The following is a 21,593-nucleotide window of genomic DNA, read 5'->3' as shown; positions in this document are numbered from 1 at the left end:
CATGCATGTAAACCCACACACACACACACACACACACACACACACACTCCACTTGACACGCAGGATTCAGAGTGCTGGTCTGCAGCATCATTGCTCTTTTCTCCAGTTGTTCCCTGCAAATACACTCTTAATATTTCTGTAATTTTCTTTGAATCTCCATCTTTTCAGTTCAGGATTTCTCAGAGTTCAGAAATCCTTTCACATTAAGAGAAAAAAATTCAAGGATATCATCTCCTTCTCCTCTCTGCTCTTTTTTAAAACTCTGTTCTAGTCAGTTGAAGTCTTTTCTGAAAGTAAAATGGAGAAAACAAAGTGTACTGCGGATGTACATCATCACATAACTTAGGGGTGTTTGTGTAATTCACATTTTAAGCTGTACATATGATTGAGACTGTCAAATCACTAAAAAGGGAGACCCAAGCCATCACTGACAAAAAATCTGATGGTTGGTTTGGTCTTTAAACAGTGTTTCAACAGTTTTCTGATGATCCTACTATATACTGTTTTCTCAGTCTCAATTCCATGTCCAACTTTGACCTCTACGCGTCGGTTTTTAAGTGATAAGTCCCTTCAAAACAGAGTGACAAGGGGTAGTTGTTGAAATCTAACCCTATAAAATGGGATAACCCTTCAAGACCCTCATACATCATCAGCCGTCATCAATGGCGTCTATCTAAACAGATGTGACCGGACATTTTCAATGTACCGTCTGCACCTGTGGTGTTTTCTCTTGTTTTCCTGTGACAATCCTGGTATTATCACAACGACGTTTCCCTTTGTCTGATCGACGCGCGCTTCACGCCATCAATCAAGTAGTCAAATAAAAAAATGATAACACTGCTTCATCAGCGGGCCACTGGTGGTGATTTATAGGCTAACATCAGCAACCTGTGCTCCGACCCTGCCAGTCTGCAACGTCGCTGCTGGTCTTTACTTAAATTTCTTGCGTTATATGCCATCAAAGGGGGAGAATGCAACATTTAAATACGTCAGATTGTGGGACAAATCACAAATCAGTAATAACAATGTAAGGTTAACTTACTAGCTAGTTAGCTATAGTTATAAAGAAAAGGGCCATAATACATTGAAACGCCAGAGAGTTCTCATAACTGCCGGTTTGAAGTGTACCTCTGAAAAACCTCCGTTTGGAGCGTAGCCCACCTTTCGCCCTACACCTGTACCCCAACAAGAATCAGGGCAACCTAACCGTAGGTGTGAATGCGCAAAATGGTGGCGTACTAGGATTGTGTCACAGGTATAACAGATGCAGTTTTCATGCCTCTTTGAGACATGACACGCGTCACCATAATTAAAAGTTTGACTTTGAACAACTGAATGATATTGCCCTCCTATTGATCCAATTTAGATGAGACTTTCAGGAATCCTGCTTCTTGTCACCGGCTGGCCCGCTGAAACTAGCACTTGAATCATATCTGCACATGTAGAGTACCAGCTGATATTTCCAACCTGCTTCATCTTTTTCTGGTTTGGTTGGTGGTGTCCTGTGTTTTCCAAGAGTGCCTGTAACAGCCAGATAAGCAGCGTGAACAAAACAAATTTTCCAGTTTAAAAAAAACCTTGATGGCCATTCCTCTTTAATCAGAAAACCTAATGTGACGTTGCTGCTGATTGGTCTGCTGAGACACAGTCGGCGTCTTAATTGGTTTCACTGCAGAGAATTTCTCCTCGTGTGATTGCTGAATGTTGGTGCAAATTGCTGGTACTTGGACAATCTCCGGCTGTTTGATTCTGATGAACGGCCACTGTTATTAACTCCACTGTAACAGCAGGTCTGACATCTACTTTCCTGCCAATTATTTACAAAAACAAATGCAGCCAGAAAAGCAAAGCATGTCACCTACATCTTCAAGTCTTGTACTGGAGAAACTCTCATCTTCTAACCTCAAGAAAAACCTTTGTGTATATAAATAAGGAAACACTCTCAAAAATCTGTTTCCCTCCCGCTCTAAGTGTATACACTATACAGTGTGTACTGTATGTATAGCATGTATGTGTTTGTACATTGTTAGTGTGTGTGTTTATTTCAGGTTCTAGAGTGCCTGTGTGTGAATAATTGATGATTGTCAGGGGTGCCAGCAGAGATACATTATCCTGCCTCCTCTCTGGTTTACTGTAGCGTGGAGGATGTTTTCCCCTCTGAGGCTGATAGCTTTATGATCGGGGATGAAGGCTTGGGCCCGCTGGTCAAAGAGAAATGGCCTGGAAAAAACTCTGAGCCTGCAGACCCACTTGCTCGTTTGTCTTTTTAAATCGCGGAGATGGTAACCGTTCCTCTGCTGAAGGTTTTTCTTGTACAAAGTGACACTGGAGAAAATACCTCTGACAGATCAGCCTTAAGTCATATTGGCATAAATGTGGCTACTGTTTCATTTAGTATAGCAGGAAGGTGTTATTAATGGTGCGAACTTTAAAGCGAATTCATGATTTTTTGACAGTTTATGCCAGGATCGGTCACACAGTGTCATCCTGATACTGGCCCGCTGCAACAGCTATAAGATAGGACCAGCATCAGGCAAAAATTTGGCATTTAATCCGAAAAAACAACGTGCTGTTCTCACGCAACTGTAACCACTCAGATGCCATAGTTTTTGATGTTTTGATGATTCAGGAAGCAGGTCATTGGCCTTTCCTGCTGGCTCACCTTTGCACATCACACAGGTCGTTGTAAATCGCAAGCAGTGATTGGTCTGTCGTTAACAAGAAGTCTTACATGTCTCTCAGCAAATCTTGGCAGGAATTTAAGGCTCTGTAATCAGGCATAAGCAAAGGAATCACGCGTGAAAAAGACATTTTGTTTCATTTTGAGATACTGATTTACTTAAGTATTTTTTTAATAAAGCACGTAAAATTATAAAGAAACTCAGCACATTCTTTATCCGTTGCATGAGAAAGGCTAGTTGCTGCTCTATCAAAAACTCCTTTGTGTTTGTACATGTTAGAGTTACAACAAGACAGCTCAAATGCGCCAAACCCCAAAGTCTTGGCTTCGTGTTTCAATTTCTAAACATTTTAGGATAAATGTGTCAGCTTTGGATGGCATGTTTTTCCATTTTCATTCAGGTGGAGCTAACAGTATATCCCTGCTTCTGGTCTGTCCTGAGTTGGGACAAACAAATCCCATAACTGTACGTGACAAACAAAATTAAATTGATATGAGATATGAGATCTGAATTGATGGATGGTTGGATGGGTAATCTGACTCATAGTAAGACTGAAACAATTTCCTGAAATATTAGTGCATTTCTTTCAGAAGTCCGTCTCCTCAGATATAAACAGCAGCAATTGTCTTTTCACACAAATGAAAATCAAAACAAAACATATTTATTAACTTATCAACAGTGCTATCTAGCCATTCGGGTATTTTCAGTTTTACCCCAACGCAGTGAAGCTGGATGAAATTTTGTTGTCTTAAAAAACTGATTTGTAACTATGGAAAACTGGACAGCAGTGTGTCCTTTCAGAAACAATGTCACTGGTCCTCTGTATAATCAGTGGAACAGGCTGTTGAGCATTTTGCAGATGGACTGTTTGTTTGGCAGGAAGTACTTCATACGAACTCGATTGTATCGTTATTGGGGGCAACCTCCAACTGTCTCGCCCAGCCGAGGGGCTTTTAACTTGTGGTAGAGGGCGCAGTGGCCGATGACAGTCAGCCATCAGCAATGGATGATGGCATCGTCCATCAGTCCAACCCTAGTCTTTTAGTGATGGGATTGCATATTGCAACCAGATGAATACCCCTCGTCCCGCCATCACTAATGATGGCCGCTAAAAATGTGAAAAATGCAAAATAAACAAAAGGGCCCCCGCTGAGCCAGTGTTTCCTTGTCCATTCTGGGCTGCCATAGAAACATGGCGGTGCAACAGAGTTATCTCAAAAACCTCAATATACATTTTTCTGATTCATGTGAACTGACCCTTAAAAAGAATAAGACCTTCACTCAATGACTGGTTACTCCGCGCATGTAAACACATCCAGTGTGACCTCTTGACCGTTGATTCGTCCTCCCAGAGCTCTCGTCTCCCGTCCTGTGGACTCAGACAGGCTCTGCCCTGCAGCCGAGAGGACTAACTCATTAAACAGCTATTTGTTAAAGGGCTTGTCGCCCAATTAGCATGTAAAGTGATCTGAGTGTGTGTGTCAGCTGGACAGCTAGCCACTGGGGGAGAGATCAGTGGTGTGTGTGTGTGTGTGTGTGTGTTAGGGAGACAGAGTGTGTGTACTGTATTCCCTGGGAGACAGGCGGCAATAAGAGGGTCATTTATCAAGGTGACTGCACCAGTTAAACTAAACACCCCCTCCTCGTTGGATTGTCATGGCAACGCTGAAAAATGGATGCCCCTGTGGGCCCTGATGAGCATGGTTATTTGAGCCGAGAGAAAGTGTGTGAGAAAGAGAGAGGATATCTGTGAATACACTTATGATGTGTTCATGAGTGTTTTCCCAGGTGAAATCCAGACTGTTAGCCTCATACAGTACTCAAAGGGTGATTCTGGTTTTTAAATGTTTAAACCTTGGCCCTATTTTTTTACATATTTCGGTGTCTAAATGACTTACATGTACGAAAAGTTTTGGAATTGGTCCAGGAGATCACATCAGCAGATGCAAAACAGGCAACAATGGGCTGCAACGTAATCCTTAAGGGCAACCTCGCCCGTCAGAGAGCGTCAACTAAAGCTGCTTGTTCTTGCCACTGACAGAATAATTTGTTATTCTAATGGTCCAACAACATTATGGATCGAGGCAGAGACAGTACGCTCTTTTTTGTTAGAGGACCAGAAACAGGCGTTTCATGGCTCTCCTCAAATTCACCAAACTCTGTTGACAATCTGTTGTCATTTTACCTCACAGATCATTGTTAAACACAGTTTATTCAAACTTAAAAAACAAAAAACAAAAACAGTCTTGTTTCGTCCCCCCACTTCTTCCAACAATCACCAACCCTGTCAAAATAAATTCACCAAGTGAGATGTGACATTTTTCAGGCTCTACTGGGTCTTTTGTGTCAAGCCAAACAAAAACTAGCTGCAGGTATCAAACAGAGTTTGATTCTGAAGCAGCCAGTTTTCACTGTCACTGCCTGACCCTAAACGAACCCGACATAAAACCAGGAAGAGGAAATGTTAAAACAAACTCTGTCGACGTGTGTTTGTACGTACAGGAGAGAGTGAGAAAGTGCAGGTCGAGGTCTGTGTCAGACTCGTCTGTGTCAGACTCGAGTGTGTGTGTGTGTGTGTGTGTGTGTGTGTGGGTGTGGGTGTGGGTGTGTGTGTGTGTGGGTGTGGGTGTGTGTGTGTGTGTAGTGTGGTGGCTGTGCAGACACCCAAAACTCAAACACCGCACTCTCTGACTGTGTCTGTTTATTTATGTTTCTGGATGCATCATTATATAAATTGGCCATTACTCATTGAGAAAATATTAATCAAGCTACACATGTATCTGTGTGTGCGTGTGTGTGTGTGTGTGTGTGTGTGTGTGTGTGTGTGTGTGTTTCATTATGTGTGGCTGCTAGCGAGGCAACTAATTGAGTGTGAGGAGGATTAGCCCTAGTGTCTGACACACTGTGCAGAGAGTGAGAAACTGAGGTGTCTCATGCACACTTGGACACTGAACACACACAGAGGAAAAAACATACAGTTCTGTTTTTTGTCAATTATGATTGCACTGACTTTAATTCAGTGGAGATTTAATTTGACCTAACCTAAACCAAACACCTCCTGAAACCTCTGAATTCATGTTTAATTTCATTGTGTGTTAAGTATATATCCCTCTTCCTCTCCAAGTTTCCCAACATAATGAAAACTAACAAACTACTGCTTCAGTTATTATTTACTATAGCATCTTTATTTCCTAATGTCCTGAAGTGAGGAAATGAGCTCTTCATTTAAAGTTCCCACTGGAGTGTTATTTGCATCTGCATATGTTTCCTGTACAAACAGGCAGCTATGGAGGGACTCGTCATGGCTGTTGATTGACATTTTCAGTAGCCAATGAAAGTGTATCATGCCGCCTGCCATGGAGCCAGTGGTCCGCTGACTGGCAGCTCACAGTGAACACAGTTAAACCTGGGCAACCACAACAGTCGCTGAGAAGACAAAGGCCGATTTGAAGACAGGACTCAGTAATGTGGTGGTTTTCTTGCAGGTTTTGGCTCCTGGCGATCCGGGTCTAAGTCAGCAATTTGGAGCGCTTACTTGGCTGCATGGCTAACGAAGCTAACTAGCGACACCTGACTGCAGCTACGTTGTAGCAGCAGTTAGACCTTACTTTAGTGTCTATCAGGAAACTCCATTAATCACCTCGGTATTGAAATTGGCCTCTGTTGTTCTCTGACGCTGCATACGCTCCTGGTCCGGAGGTGTTCATGGGATGGCTGCTGGTTAGCGATAACTAACCAGCAAGTAAGGCTAACTGTCCCGAGTAGAAGCAGAGCAGCCCGATAATCCTGTTTCAAACTAAATCAGTCAATCAATTGAAGTTGTTATAGTACAGTGAACTACGGTCACTCCAAACACTCCACTCAGGTGACGCTGTGGCTTCTCCTTATACATCTGTGGTAGCATCATAAAAATTCAGAAAGCGCTTATTGGATACAAAACTAGTTATGCCCCCTAGTGAGGGACGAGTCAACAACATTTCTTAACCAGTTTCCAGGAAATTAAAACTGTGAAATATCATTCAGAATACTTAACAAAAATGACTTTTTGTCATTATTGGGCTTGATACTGATGTTTGGATGAGTCATAGAGCAACTGATTTTGACTTCATGGGAACTTCATTTCAAAATGACAAAGGAATGTCGGCCTCACTGGTGATGACAGCTCCGTACAAATGAAAGACCTCACTGTGAAAATGTTTCGTTCGAGACTTGGAGACTGTCCACAGCGAGGTCTGCGGATTATCCTGAGTAACCTGGACATCGTTTCCCGGAAAGAACTCAAAAATGTACAAATGTAGTTTTTCAGTGCTTTGAGCAACAAAGTATCTTAAAACCTAAAAGTAACCAAAACTTTGAGTATATGTCAGCTGATCTCTTTCTTTTAGCTGAATTATTGTCTTATGTTTCATTATCACTCCACAGTCCCTCCTTGTCTCAAACACACACACACACACGCACACACACCGTTTCTCAGTTTCATTACCACTGACTGCCACCTCAGCTTCTCCCTCTCTCTGTCCGTCTCTTATAATTATCTCAACATTTCCCCCGCAGCCCCTCAGTGGGAAAGATGCCGCTAATGAAGTGTCATTAGACCTGAATGTGTGTGTGTGTGGTCGCTAATATCAGTCACGTCCTCTGTGCTGCATCTGGGGAGAAGGATGGGATGAGGAGAAGGGAACAGAAGGACGAGGAACAGGGAGGAAGAGCTGTTTATGGCTGTCGGGGAGGGGGACGAGGAGGGAGCAGGGAGGTGAAAATAAAGGACGAGAGCTGGTGATGGAGGGGAAAGAGGGAGGATGATAGTGTGAAGGAGGGTTTACAGAGGGAAAGAGGAGGAAGAAGGTGACAGTGAAGATTGCTTTTACATCTGCAGTACAGCCTTGTGTTGACTTGGTAATTGTAACAGTATAGTTGTGTTTTAATTTATCAATAACAGCCGGTTTTCTTTCCTGGTCGGGAAAATTAGTTTGTTCGGATCAGCAGAATATTTGCTGCTGCCACTTTTTTGGTTAATTTACTCAAATGTCTGGGTGGGATATTGGTCATGGTCGGATTTTGGTCCAAATGAACCACTCCAGGGCTGGTTGGAAATGTTCCGCTCAGCAACATTGTACTGATCGCTCTGTTCTCATATGACCAGACAAAGAAAGAAACCACCCCAGGGTTGCATAGAATGGCTCTGAATAGGTATTAAGAAGGGTTTGTGGGAAGTGTTTGGAGCAGTTACCATGGTATTTGTGGATTTCTGTCCTTCACTTTGTTTGACTTGGTGTGAGTGCGGCCATTTTAATGGAGGTTTTCCACTAAATATTGACACCAGGGTCCTGACAGTGTGATTAGGACCATGGATCAGCCGCTTCCACTAGGACTGCAGCGTGGTTTGTCCGAATGTAATCCAAACCAGCTTCAGAAACACTGTTTTTAGATGTGAGTCATAGAAGTAGATTGTAACTCACAAACTCATCCATCTTAAGCAGGCTGCAGATTTGTAGTAAATAGGTGATGGAGCAGGAAAGTGTTGGGTTTCTTCCTTGTTTATTCAGACCAGTTGAGACTGTATACTGTTGCCCTGCTCGTCCCTCTCTCTTCAGAGACTGTGGTCGTGTGGGAAGGAGGATTTTGTTTATGCTCGTGACCACTGTATCTTGATACTGCACTGGTCCCAGCATCCTGCACAGATGCTCAATTGATTCGCAGATTAAAATGATCCATTTGCATCGATCGGGCCACATGCATGCTCAAATGCATCCTGCTGCACTGCGTGTTCATGTAGGTCTTTCAAAGGATTTTTTAAAAAGCAGATTCGGACGGAAGCTGTTAGTGGCCAATATTTTGACCTATTTTTGACCACATATAATATTTTAACAATCCTATTCAATTTTAGATATTGTTTAGATTCGATTGAGCTATAGATTGTTTACATTTCAAAAAAATAAATGTTGAATCCATTAGGGGTGGGAATCGCAGAGTAACAACATGTCACGATATGTTGCCCACGATAACGATAGTATCACGATACAGCGATTCTGTGATAATCGATGCAGCCCAAGACAATCATCTAATGATCCATCACGAAATCTGTCTGACTGAAGAATAGAAAATATCCCTTAAAAGGCAAAGTGCACGAATAATGTATTTATTCACATTGTGATGGCTGCTTCACAGAATTTGACACTCAGAATGAAAGATGAGTGGTAGCGTAGTGCCTCTTTATTACACACACTGGATGCAACTTGTTCATGTTCACATGTGCCATCATTCCAATGTGCCGCATGTTGTGACAAAAATATAATAGTAACAATAATAATAATAATAGATAATCATAACTCAAGAGGAAGTATGAGGATATGGATATGAGATATGGAATAACTGGATTGTATATAATGTGCATGCTCCCAACAAAAACATGGGACAGACTCATAATACAGTGCTAGCAAAGGATTGACAGCTCATTAAACCTTGTGTGGAGAACAAGTACCCGGTACAGATAATGTACTTTTTACGAGTATAAGTATCATCTGCGTAAAATGTGCCAATATCTGTACCCTTCATGAAGGACAGTCCTCACTTGGTTGCAAATTTATATATATATAAAAAACTTGTTCTACAAAACTAGTTCTCTTAATGTTGAAATCTCTGCTCCATCTTGAGGCTGTTTTGTGAATAGTTTTTTAATATTTAATCAATTCTAGCAACTTCTAATCAACCCATATCAGTTTCAGGCCTAAATGAACACCTTCTGGTTAGTTCCACCTTGCTGGTTTAAACCCTCCTCCATTTAGAGTACGAATAAGGATACAGATAATTTAGTTGGATGAACAGATACAGATACTGGTGTGCTGCTCACCTGTACTTGCTGAAGGCTGACGATGATATTAATTCACCTATTCACTCACTGTCCGCCAGTAAATTGGTAAAACGTTTCCCAATACCAGTGACAATATGATGTCTGAGTTTTTGTACTGATGTCAAAGCAACTTACACCTTCGTTTGATGACTATAATCATGTTTTTCTACAAAATCCTGCTCTTTTCATTTGGAAAAATATATAGAAATGATGTCAACGTAAGCAAAGTAAACTAGTAAAAAGACTTTGACCAAGCGTTCATTGGCATCTTCTGATGTTCGACATGTTTTTGATCCTCTACTTTATGCACTCAAACAGCGTTGAGGTTTGATACCCAGCTCTGCTTCAGGATAAGGGTTTCTATTTACTGTACGTTTTAATTTTTTTCTCTCGTGCCCACAACACATATCTCATCATGCTCCTCAGCCGCCCCCCTCCTGTTCTCCCTCCATGTCAGATCTAACAGTGGAGAGCAGAGCTGAGCGGATCAACTGCCTCACTGCCCACTGAGGCTGTGGTTGTGTGTGTGTGTGTGTGTGTGTGAGACGCGTTCTGCTTTAATGAGCTATTGTTTGGCAGAGTCGCCACTCGAGGGGAGTCTGTCGCTCAGCTGACCCCTGACCCCGCCATGCTGCACAAAACTCAATTAACCACGCCTCATCAGGGCTGGGTTTGTGTTCCTCTCGCCCCTCGTGTCTCTTTCCTTCTCCGCATCCAACAAAGACAAATCTTACGATCATTTTGCAATTAGCGGCTGATGTTTTTTTTGTTTCTGAGTGTCTATACATGCTGTCATAGTGTGTGACAATGTGGTCAGCGCTCGTTGTACTGTACATCCCTCTCCCCCCTGATGCTTGTTTTGCCTGTGCGGTCTAACTGTCGGGGTAATTTCACACACATCCAGGGAGTGATTCTGGACCCCCCGCCACGACCTGTCTCTATCCATCCTTCCCTCCCTACGTCCCAGCCAATCCCCTGCTTCTGCTTCCCCCCCCAGTCTCTCAGAACTACCTCCTCCTGCATCCTCTTGACTCTAGTGCAGCAATCTGCCTCTCCAGCTTGTGTGATGCTGCACAGAACAAGGCAGTTACTTTATGGAGAGTGTGGTTTTCTTGAGCAGCTGTGAGAGCCAAAGCAACACACACTGCCATGACTCTCTACCAGATTTCTTTTGGCCAAAGATCATGTTGATCACTTTATGTTTTATGTTCATTACATATGTTGGGATCGATAACATGCATCCATTGACAATCCATCACTGACAGGAGGCAGAAGGTGTGGCAGCGGTCTGTGCTTTTCTAAATCCCTGTCGTTATGATACTCTACTCTCTAATTCTGCTGGCTCCTTAGAGAGAGGGTGAGGATGGCATGTTCAAAAACAGTGAGGCCCATCAATGGTGGACGCAGTTTATCAGATTAGATCAGCAGCAGACTCCGACTAAACCAAAACAACAATGGAGGACAAACTCGTGGACCCTGACTCTCTTGGAAATCATAATGAGCTGTATCATTTTTTCCTAACCCTTTACAGACAAAATGATAATCAATTAAGCCTGAAAGTACCAAGAAATTAATCGATAATGATTTTTTATTTTTTTTTACTAGCTGTCTTAGCAAAAGTTCTCAAGGAGAACATTACCAGCAGAGGAGGTGTCTCGAGTGGATATGCTTTATATTCCTACATGCACACACACACACACTTGTCACACACTGTCTAAGTTGGTCAAATCAAGTGGGGATTTTCCAAAGTTAGTCTTTTCGGGACAAAATTCCCTCGTGTTGCTGTTGCTCAGCCGCAGCTGTGTGAGGAAACACCGTCGAGGGAAACAAAAAGATGGAATTTTGTGCTGAAAAGAATAAAACTCGGAGAGATCGCCTCTAACTCCGACTGCTAAGTTATTCTAGGCCAGACTTTAGAATTCATTTTTGCACACAAAGGTTTTTACTCGCATCACTTACAAAATTCATCTTAAGGGAATGTTTTCATGGACAGGAGGAATGATTATGGAAAACTAACATATTGGAACAAGGGTATTGTAAGAGGAGGGCAGCACATTGTTTTCATTGCTAGTCATTTCAGAAATATCTAATGTTATCATAATAAACTTGAAAAGAACATGGCTATTGTTAGTACTCACAGCTGTCAAGCTAGCATGTTAGCTGTGGGAAATTTCGGCTGCACTTGCTCCTCCATTCTTGTGTGACCACCTCACTATGCTTTAGTTTGTATGTCCATAACTTAGCTGTCTTCAACCTCAAATAACAACGGTATGAAACAAAGAAAAACACTGACAGCAGCCCGCCATCAATGCAACCGAAAGTCCCAGGTTTGTGTAAATGGGCAGGTTTGATAAGGAACTAATAAATGGGACATTGAGACGAGATGTAACGTTCATTTTCCCAAGCGCAACAACAACTTTGGCCTTTTAAATCACAATGTTACAATGGTTCACTGCTCAGTAGTCGATGACTGTCAGCCATCGGAGATTGTCGGCCCAACTCTAGCAGGTAGATTGACAGATAGGCTGTCCAAACATGTCATTCAGCCCGAATGTAATGATTAGACATTTTTATTCAATTCAATTTGAACAAATATAACAAAAAATGCCTCTAAAATACTTTACCAACTCTACTGTCAATTTGCTATGATTCGTAGAAAACACCTGGAACGATGAAACTACCCTGAAAATGTATGGAAAAAATCAAAGAGATTTTTGTGCAGTGCACAGCTCATTTTCTGTTATTATGGACGTGTATTTTTTCCCTTTTTCATCTTTGCCAGGTGTTTTTCTTTGTATTTCCATTAGTGTGGATCCAGTTCACACACCCAAGCCACAACATCCACTCTCTGTCTTTTACACAGGACGGGACAAGGTCACGCTCTGCTCCACCCTTTACAGTAGTACGGGAACATGACACTCCACACACAAACACAAACACACACATAGACACACACAGGTACGAGCACAGGGTTCAGTTTACCTCTCCTTCCACAAAGCCTCGTGGGAAGAGTGACATCATCCCTTCTCTTTCTTTCGCAAATGTCCATCAACGCCGACAATGAGGTCATAGGGTTAAACCCCTCCCGCCAGCAGCAGCCTCTACGACTGTGTTGGATAGAGTGCCTGTATAAGTACTATATCACATAACACACACTGACAATAGTTTATACTTAAAGTGTGTATACAAAATGGCTGGAAACTCAGTCATTTTGTCTGAAGCCTCTGCTCTGTAAAGCCTTTACAGAGAGAATTTGAAAAATGGTTGTATGTCAGTGTGAGTCGAGGAGGAACATGATACTCTTGTCAAACAGGAGCTGTTTCATCTCGGAAGGAATCTCATACTGTACGTCTGAATGCACGTCTGGCAGAAACAGTCTCCTCGGTTTTCTTACAACCTTCAAGCTGATGTTAGCGGATTTAGAGTTCAAGAAAACGCAGATTGTCCTCAAAGTGAACTCCCACTGCAAAGACTTTCTGCAATCTGAGTGAAAATAACTTCAAAGACCAGAAACAATGTGCTGTACGGTACAGAGATGTTTTTACAGTGTAAATTCAAAGAAAGTTTCCTCGAGGAAAGATCTTCTTTTCTTTTTTTAAGTGAAAGTGAAAGAACCTGACTTTGAAGAAAGCTCTTGTTGTAGTGAAAGTAAAAACTAGCAGAAGTGAGTGCCAGCGAAGCTTAATCTGCTTCTTTTGTAACACTAATCAGGTTAAAAGTTGAAATCTGATTACCTGAAGCAAAGTATCAGCTCAAACTATATAATTTTCACTGTCGATTATTCTGCTGATTATTTTCTTGATTAATCGATAAGTTGTTTGTTCTATAAAATGACAGAAATGGGGAATAATGTCCATCAGTGTTTCCCAAAGTCCAAGAGGACATCAGCAAATGTCTTGTTTTGTCCACAACATATTACAGTCCTGATATTGACTTCTGTCCACAGTTCACTTCCTGTTCTCTAATCTGTTGTTGTCTTGTTTGTTTTCAGTGATCTGAACGGAAACAACCTGACAGTCATCACCAAGACGGACTTCTCTGGTCTCAAACACCTCAGAGTCCTGTAAGTCACAGCCACAGTCACTACTAAATATGTATGTTTACAATTGAGACCTTTAGGCTGAACTCTCATTAGGAGCAGCGATCACAACAGTTTAGACATTTTACTATTTTTTTTGTTTGTTTTTTCTGTTCAACATACAAATACATTTCTGAAAAATAATGAGCCAGAACTTCTGACATCTGTCAGGCTCTTTGTTGACAGGACAACAGCTCGTATGCATTCAGCAGAGATTCTTTCCCACATTTCTTTGCTAGTCCTCGGTCTGGTAGGAATGTGGGAATCATGTCTGCGGCCCCATGAAAAGCCGAAGGGAACAGAGGGAGGGAACAGAATGATGCTTTGGCTCAGCCGTGACACATGAGCCACCCTGAGGTGCTTGTTTGGTGTCAGTGTCAGTCAAATTTACAACAGGGAGGGGTTTATCTGCGACCTTTTGACCTGGAAACACGGTGCCCTCTGGGAGAGGCTGCACTGATGCCGGTTTCCTGCGTTAACCTGAGGAGGACCAGGCCTGGGCTGAGTGTCAGTGACGGACATGAGGTGTGAAAAGGATGACATGCCAGGGACTAATGACATCTCCGGACGCCTGCTCAAAACAGATTAGCAGCCTGCTGGGAGCCCGGGGCTCGTTGCTGTCAGGAGGGGATTGAGTGTTACACCAGTGGTTTACGATGTGGAAGTCTGTGGAGTGTATTCATCAAATGTACAGACCCCAGCAGCAACTGTGGGAGGAATGATGTGTGTTGAGTCTTCGTTTGTTCAGTTTGATTAATGAGAAGGTGAACGATGTCACAGTTTGTCTTGTGTTGGTGCAGAACCTCAGTTTAATTATTTGTGTGTTTTCTCTTTATTTAACAGAATCAGGAAAATTGATGCCTTTTGACATAATTAGTTTAATTTTCCACCAATACATCCTGATAGAAGACACATATTTGAAACCTACATTGTATAAACATAGAATATGTATTCACGTATCTACATTAATACAGGTTATGTATGTACCTGCAGTGTTGCAGTGCAATATATCCTGCAAATGCACACCGTATGCATTAAGCCTTAGATGTTAGTTAACAAAAAAGCCATTCCTCTTTATCAACTAGAGAACCCTGTTTTATTTATTTAATCTATATCCAAAGAGAAAATAACTGCATCGTTTTGAGCTACATTATCAGGTATTTAAAACCAAACAACCAGTGGGAGTGCATTTGTGCTGAATGTTTGTTTTTTATAACATATTTATCTTTTTTCTTTTTTCTTGCAGTCATCTGATGGAGAACCAGATCAGTAACATTGAGAGAGGAGCTTTTGATGACCTGAAGGAGCTGGAGAGACTGTGAGAGCACGCAAACACATTCACATGTATATACAGTGCACACATAGAGAATGAACTGACTTTTGTTTTTATTCACCCAGTCGCCTCAACAAGAACCGACTCAGCCAACTCCAAGAGCTGCTGTTTCAGAAGAACGAAGCTCTGTCTCGACTGTGAGTCCATAAAAGCTGCATACTCTGTACTCTATCTAAATCTGACACCCTACTCCTTACCCTACTCCCTCTGTTGCCCCTTTTCCACCAAATAAGCTTGGATTCTTGAACTGGTCCCCTTCAAGAAGATAGTGCTGGTTAGGAGTTGGTTCAACCTGTGAACCATTTAACAACTGGTTTGCTTTTCTATGGGCATGAGAGCCACTGTGGACCCACATCATTCAGTCACTGTATATGTCCTTTGACCACTGTGGCTTCGATTTGGGGTCCATTAGGAAATGTTTTTCTTTATTCTCCCGTGGATGAATCAGAACACGCTACACTAGCTCTGGTTTTTAAACATGGCGGTCATAAGCAGTTTAAGTTGTTCCTTGGTCATGATAACCCCGCCCCCAGCCCCTGACATAAGCGGTCCTTTGTTTTAGACCAGCAAAGTGTTGGTGCCACTCTGGAGCCGGTTTTCCTGGCCAAGAGCGGTTCTTAGGCTGTCGAAACGCAAAAGAACTGGTTCTAGAGTAGGAACTGGCTCAGTGTCGATAGCTGGCAGTGTGTGGTGTTAAGAGACTCTGATCATTTGCTTTCTGATCAAGTTGCGTCCTGTCGTTGTCATTAAAATAATTTCAGTGGTTGATTAGATCCCAGACAAGACAAGACATTAATGCCTTAAAAAAAAAGACAAAGAGGAAAAATAGTGGACGTGCCGTGACTGAGACGGTACCATGTTATTATCCATAGTTCAGTGTAGAACCACAGCTCAGCTGAAGTTCACGTAGAGTTTACAGTCCTTGTTACCCACTTGTCTCTCCACACACCATTTCATCAAATTTGGCTTTTTCATCTGTTTCTGTGCCTTTTTGTGTGCAGCCTACAATTTAGGTTATTGGGTTTACGAGTTCTGTTCTATTCCCCACAAAACCTAAACTGTGATTGTTCTGCCTTCGTGATGAATGATTCTTGTGTGAGTCGACTGGAGGAAAGTATTTTCATTTTGGGGAGAATGGTTGGCTACTGTAGACATGCTTTTTTTTTAATTCGACTGCCTCTGTGTTTTGTTTGCCCCTGTGACTAAATGAATTTTCTTTGTTGGAAAATACAGATTTCATTTGATTTTCTGCTTCCGAACACACAGATACCACAGCACAATAATCCTTTACCCTTCAGTTTACCCTCTGTACATACCTCGCCTTTATACCATCGTACATTTGCACAACATTAGCTGATATAAGCAATAAATGTTTGGTTTTAAAGCATTAAACCATCACAAACACAGAGGAGTAACAGAGACATTCAGGCTTTGTGCCTTCTAGTTTTTGGATCAAAAATTGACCCATTTTTCTCACCTAGAAAACACTGCAAATAGTCTCCCCTCGGACAGCAGACGCTCCACAAATCACTTACAGAGTCCCACAGGAGCAGCAGGCACAGTCGAGCTTTAATTTGACAACCGAACACACACACACACACACACACACACACACACACACACACACACACACACACAAAGAGCTTTTTTTTCTTGTTTAATAACTGGAAGCTTGGACTCAGTTGGTTACTATGCGGGTAAATGTGTCACACTCACACACACACACGCTGCTCTGAAGCCTTTGTTAGAACTGTGTGTTTGCGGTGTCGGATGGAGAAGGTAGCTGCTACTGCCTGGAGACGCCTGGATACGCACACACAAACACTGCTGGAGAGAGAGAAAGAAAAGCAAACACAACGGAGGGCTTCAATTAACATTTCTCACTGATTGATACATTTATGACGTGTGTGTGTGTGTGTGTGTCTGTGTGTGTGATGGATTTGGTGGTTGTCACAGAAAATGTGAGAGATCAAAGAGACACTCTTACTTTTCCTCTGAGCACAGAGGGAGCAAAGTGGCTATCAGCCATGAAAAATACAACTAATTACAGAAGGAAGGTGCAGATGAACAGGTGTGTGTGTGTGTGTGTGTGTGTGTGTGTGGGTGTGGGAGAGACAAATAGAAGGTATGAGAGTGATGAATGGTAAAAGAAAGTGTCTGTCCTGATTATTTGCTCTTTGCCTTTTTGGCAATTTCACACTCTGGCTCCCATCAGGGAATGCCGAGATGGACTTGGCACGTTCGATCAATCAGCACACACACACACACACATACAGACATGCACACTCATACACATAGCGTGACACATATAGTGCAGAGCCATTAGCACTTCCTCCAGCAGGAGCGATTTCTTTTCCTCCTGCTGTGTTGATGGACTCTATAAAGCCCATGTCCCTCGGAAGCACACACAAACACACACACACACACACACACACACACACACACACACACACACACACACACACACACACTGGGCTGCTTTTTTGTTTGTGTGCATTGTTCTCTCTCTTTGGCAAAATTGAGTTTTGTACCCTCACTCTTTGTCTACATTTGTCTCTCCACATCCGTCTACATGATGAATAGTTTTTAATCTTCCGTAAATTTGCTTTCGGTATCGAATTTAAAGTTAATGTGTTGCAGATGGTGCTGAAAACGTCCAATAGCGTGTATGTGTTTGATTAACTTAGTATTAAACAATGACATGCCTCCATCATTAATAGAAGTTATGTTTATGTTCTGTTAGCTAGCTACAGACGTTGGCGTCAGGCTGTGTCATCTTTTCTTTATCATCAGTCATGGTTAGTAGCCAACCAACAGGGTAGGGAGCCGAGATGGGGGACACACGAAAATCGCAGTTAACAAATTTCATTGACAGAGTATCTGATAAAAGTTAATTGTCTTCTGCTTCTGTTTTTGTTGTTTAATGGACGGTTGGAAAATAGCATACAGCCCATTTACGCCACTTACTGGTGTGGAGCAGAACGGTTATATTGACTCTGCCCACAGTGTGGCAGTGAGACGTATCCTCTGTATGACTGCATGCACTGGAACTCTGTGACGGTTTGGGACGAACACATGTACCGCTACCAGAAAGACAACAGAAAGACATTTACGTCTAGATCCCACAAAATGGTGCAATACCTGGTTTCATGTTATTTCATCATACATTCATGACTCAAGTTTTCACTGTTGCTGCAGGTTGTCCTATCAACACCTGTTCAGTGTTAGGAGGCTCCCTGCCTCCCTCCCTTCTGTCACATTAACTACTGTGATCACAGCTTTCTCCTCAGTCTTGATTTCCTGTCAGCTTGTCTTCCTCCCTTATGCACCGTCCTCACTTTTCTCTACCTTCTTGATTTTAAGGACCCTCTGTCTCTCCCTCTCTCTCTTTCTCTCTCCCAGTCTTTTGTTGGCTCTGTGGTTGTGTGAAGGGTTCGCTCCACACCCAGTAACAGTCCTTTGTCTGTTTTGATGATAGCCAGAGGCTTCCTGGATATGTGTGTGTATGTTCGTGTACCAGGGTGCCCCCTCCCAGCACCTCCCTTTCGCCCAGGGGAACCCAAGAATTATGGGAGTGTAGCCAGATATCTCTCACACATGTACTCACCTTGACCTGGAGGTGAACTGTGTGGTTTGCCAGTGGAAACAGAGCTTCAGCAGGTGTGGAGTGATGGGATTCTTTCATTCAGACAGACAACTTAGCAGACTAGTCCTACTTTCAGTAAAAAAAGCAATGATCTGGAAAAAAACATGTACAGTAAATGTAAACGGCAACAAAAACCTGTGCACCATCCAAACCCTGTTCAAACATGACGGTGTAATGCTTGAATTTGGCACAAATCTGGATGTGATCCTGTTTGAGGTTGCTTAAAGGGGCCAGGTGAGTTTTTGAGCCCTACTGGCGCTGTGGATCAGAGCTTTTATGAGCAGGTTGTTTCTTCTTTTCTTTTTTTTAGGTCATGTAATGCATGAGCACATGGTCCAAGGCAGGAAATAAGAAGAGACTGCCGAGTAGCAGGCAGAGATGTATTTTAAAAAACAAAAACATTCAACATGTTTGTAAGACTAGAAGTCAGCGAGTAATGATGCAACTGACTCCCACATCTTCACATACAGTTTTCTATGGTGTTCATCATGTTTCTTTTGAGAACAGAAAATTGCCCCAGTAGCCTTGAGAGATGTAATATATTAATGTTTCTTCCACTGACAGCTAACGTGGCCGGTTTATTTAGTGTCAGTTGAACAATGAATTCTGATAGTGACTTGTTTTCACTTTGAAAAAAAACATCAATATGTCCTTTATCCACAGAAATGTCTTTGGGGTTGTCATGATTATGATTCGTAATTGAAAAGCGATAAGAATTAGCTTTCAATTACAATCATTGAACTCAATGAACGGCGTTCTTCCAGTATTTTTTACTCTCTCTACCCTCATGCATGTCCAAAAGAAAAAATATGCTGCAGCTGCACCTCAGGATTCTTGCTCTGTGTGCGTGAAGACGACCAGCTGACTGGTACCGGAGGTAACGCGAACAGCGTTGCAGATGTTGGGTTTATTTTCTTTTTCAGAGATCCTTTATTAATTTGTTTGGGAAGAGGGTTTACTCGGTAGAGAAACCAAACAAACTAAATTTCTATCTTTTGTTCAATATTGTTTCTTGTTGAAGACTAGAATCATAACCTTAACCTGCAAAAAGTCACCAGGATAAAGTCAAACTGTTGTTGTAAAATGCACCTATCTTTTTAAAGAAGAAAAAGAAAAGAAGAAAGAATTTGAAAAATGTAAAATGATAGTTGTCAGGTCATAAAAACAATGATCTGTTGATCTTTACAGATCCAGATGAGATAGTCAAACAACGGTTTAGATGTCAAAGCTGGAAAAAAAGATGTTAAAATCAAAAGTGAAAGTGAAACATTCACTAGATATACTAGATAAAATATGGGTAAATACTTAGTTTCTCTTTTTGAGCTTGCATAAGTTTATTTAAGTTAAGGGGCCTGTATAGTCCATTGCAAGTGCTTGTCAGACAGCTGAATACCTTAAAAAAAACCTCCCCCCACACCTTCCTGATATTAGGCTGAGTTGAAGTGAATAAGGTCTGAAAATACAAGTTAGAGAAGTGTGAGTGAAATAGGAGCAGTAGGAAGAAAAAGGGTTTATACACAGAATGACAATGTAAAAGTGTGCGTGTGTGCATGATTTAATGTGTCTTTCAGTGTGTGTCCTTGCGGTAACAGTAACTTTCCCCTCAGACACTTGGAGAGTTTCTCTCATTAGGCAAAAAGGCAGCGCTGTCCTCATTAGTGCAGTTGATTGGCATCTGAGGGCGGCTAATTAACGGTGTGAAGCTGACAGAGGTGCTGATGGCAGCTGCCGAGCCGCGGCTGTTTAGAGGCTAACCTGAATGTGACCTCGCCGTTTACCCGACTAATTTACTGAGAGAGAGCAAGAGCACGCTGGAGTGATACGTCTGTGAATGTGTCTGATAATTGCTCGTATTTGCATGTGTACTGTATAATTGTCTGTTTCTGTGTGTGTGTGTGTGTCTGTGCACTAATTACACAGATTTGCATCCATACAACAGCAGTGTGTGTGTGTGTGTCTGTGGTATGTGTGTGTGTGTGTGTGTGTGTGTGTGTGTGTGTGTGTGTGTGTGTGTGTGTGTGTGCACATGCAGTAATTCATTTTGTGTTTGCCGATGTGATAATTTTGCATTCATGCAGTTTTTATACAAGTCTGCTGTCTCGCTGTGTTACGAGATAATTGGATGTTTGTGGATCGCTACAATCTGCTGCTGTCTGCCTCTGTTTTCTTTACTGTATTTGTGTGCATGTTCTTGTTGAACCTGAAGAAGACCTTTCATGTGTGAACTTTGTAATCTTAATTTTAAAAACACAAGGCAGTAGTTTGAATGTTTAAATTAGGTAATTTAGTGAAAAAATTGCCACCACAGAAACTGTACTAATGTTAAAGGAACAGTTCACCCATAGCATTAAAATTCAGTCATTATGCCACCCACGTGCCGATGGAAAGTCGGCTCAAGTTTTATAGTCCGCAAAACATTTCTGGAGCTTAACAGCAAAAGAGCATTGCAGCATTTGACCGAAGTAGCTCTGGGCCTGTTTTAAGTTGTAAGAAACAACTGAAATACAAACATACAATGGCTCCATGCAGTTGGATCGGTGTAATCCCCATCTCTGAGATAGCCCTGCGTCTAAAGTGTACAGTGCACTTAACAGATGTGATTTGTTGAAAACAGTTTTTCTGGTAATGCTGAAAACAAGGCTGACAGAAGTTCACGTACGTTAAATGTTCCATGAAAGCAGCATTGAAAAGCATTCAAAGATGCTCGGTAGAGCTGCAGAGTTTGAGATTATTTTCTGTGCAACACATTCTCATACCTCAACAACTGAATACTTCAATCGTATAGTCTCAGATTGGTTAGGCAAAAAACCTACTTGGTTAGGTTTAAGAAAACATTGTGATTTGGGTTCAAAATAACTCGCTACACATGTACAAATGTATGTAACTCATGGATGTGACGTAACTCAACAACGTTAGCAAAATATAGCTCACTGTTGACTTGCGCTTCACACCGGACAGGAACAACCGTCACCTGGATGAAATGCATGTGCTGACTTAACCCAATC

General features: G+C 42.0%; 1 protein-coding gene across 1 annotated transcript in view; it reads left to right on the top strand.

The window, feature by feature from the left end:
* Window positions 1-21,593, top strand: part of LOC311274977 (slit homolog 1 protein-like) — a 59,692-nt gene that overhangs the window by 768 nt on the left and 37,331 nt on the right. Inside the window, exons 2-4 of the mRNA XM_084383108.1 lie at window positions 13,523-13,594; window positions 14,856-14,927; window positions 15,008-15,079. Coding sequence (XP_084239234.1) covers window positions 13,523-13,594; window positions 14,856-14,927; window positions 15,008-15,079 — 216 coding nt within the window. The remainder of the gene's footprint in view (window positions 1-13,522; window positions 13,595-14,855; window positions 14,928-15,007; window positions 15,080-21,593) is intronic.

This window comes from Pagrus pagrus, assembly GCF_965226575.1.
Source record: "Pagrus pagrus genome assembly, chromosome: 2".
NCBI lineage: Eukaryota > Metazoa > Chordata > Actinopteri > Spariformes > Sparidae > Pagrus > Pagrus pagrus.
Note: the sequence above shows the minus strand (reverse complement) of the source record. Positions and strands in the feature narration are given on the sequence as shown.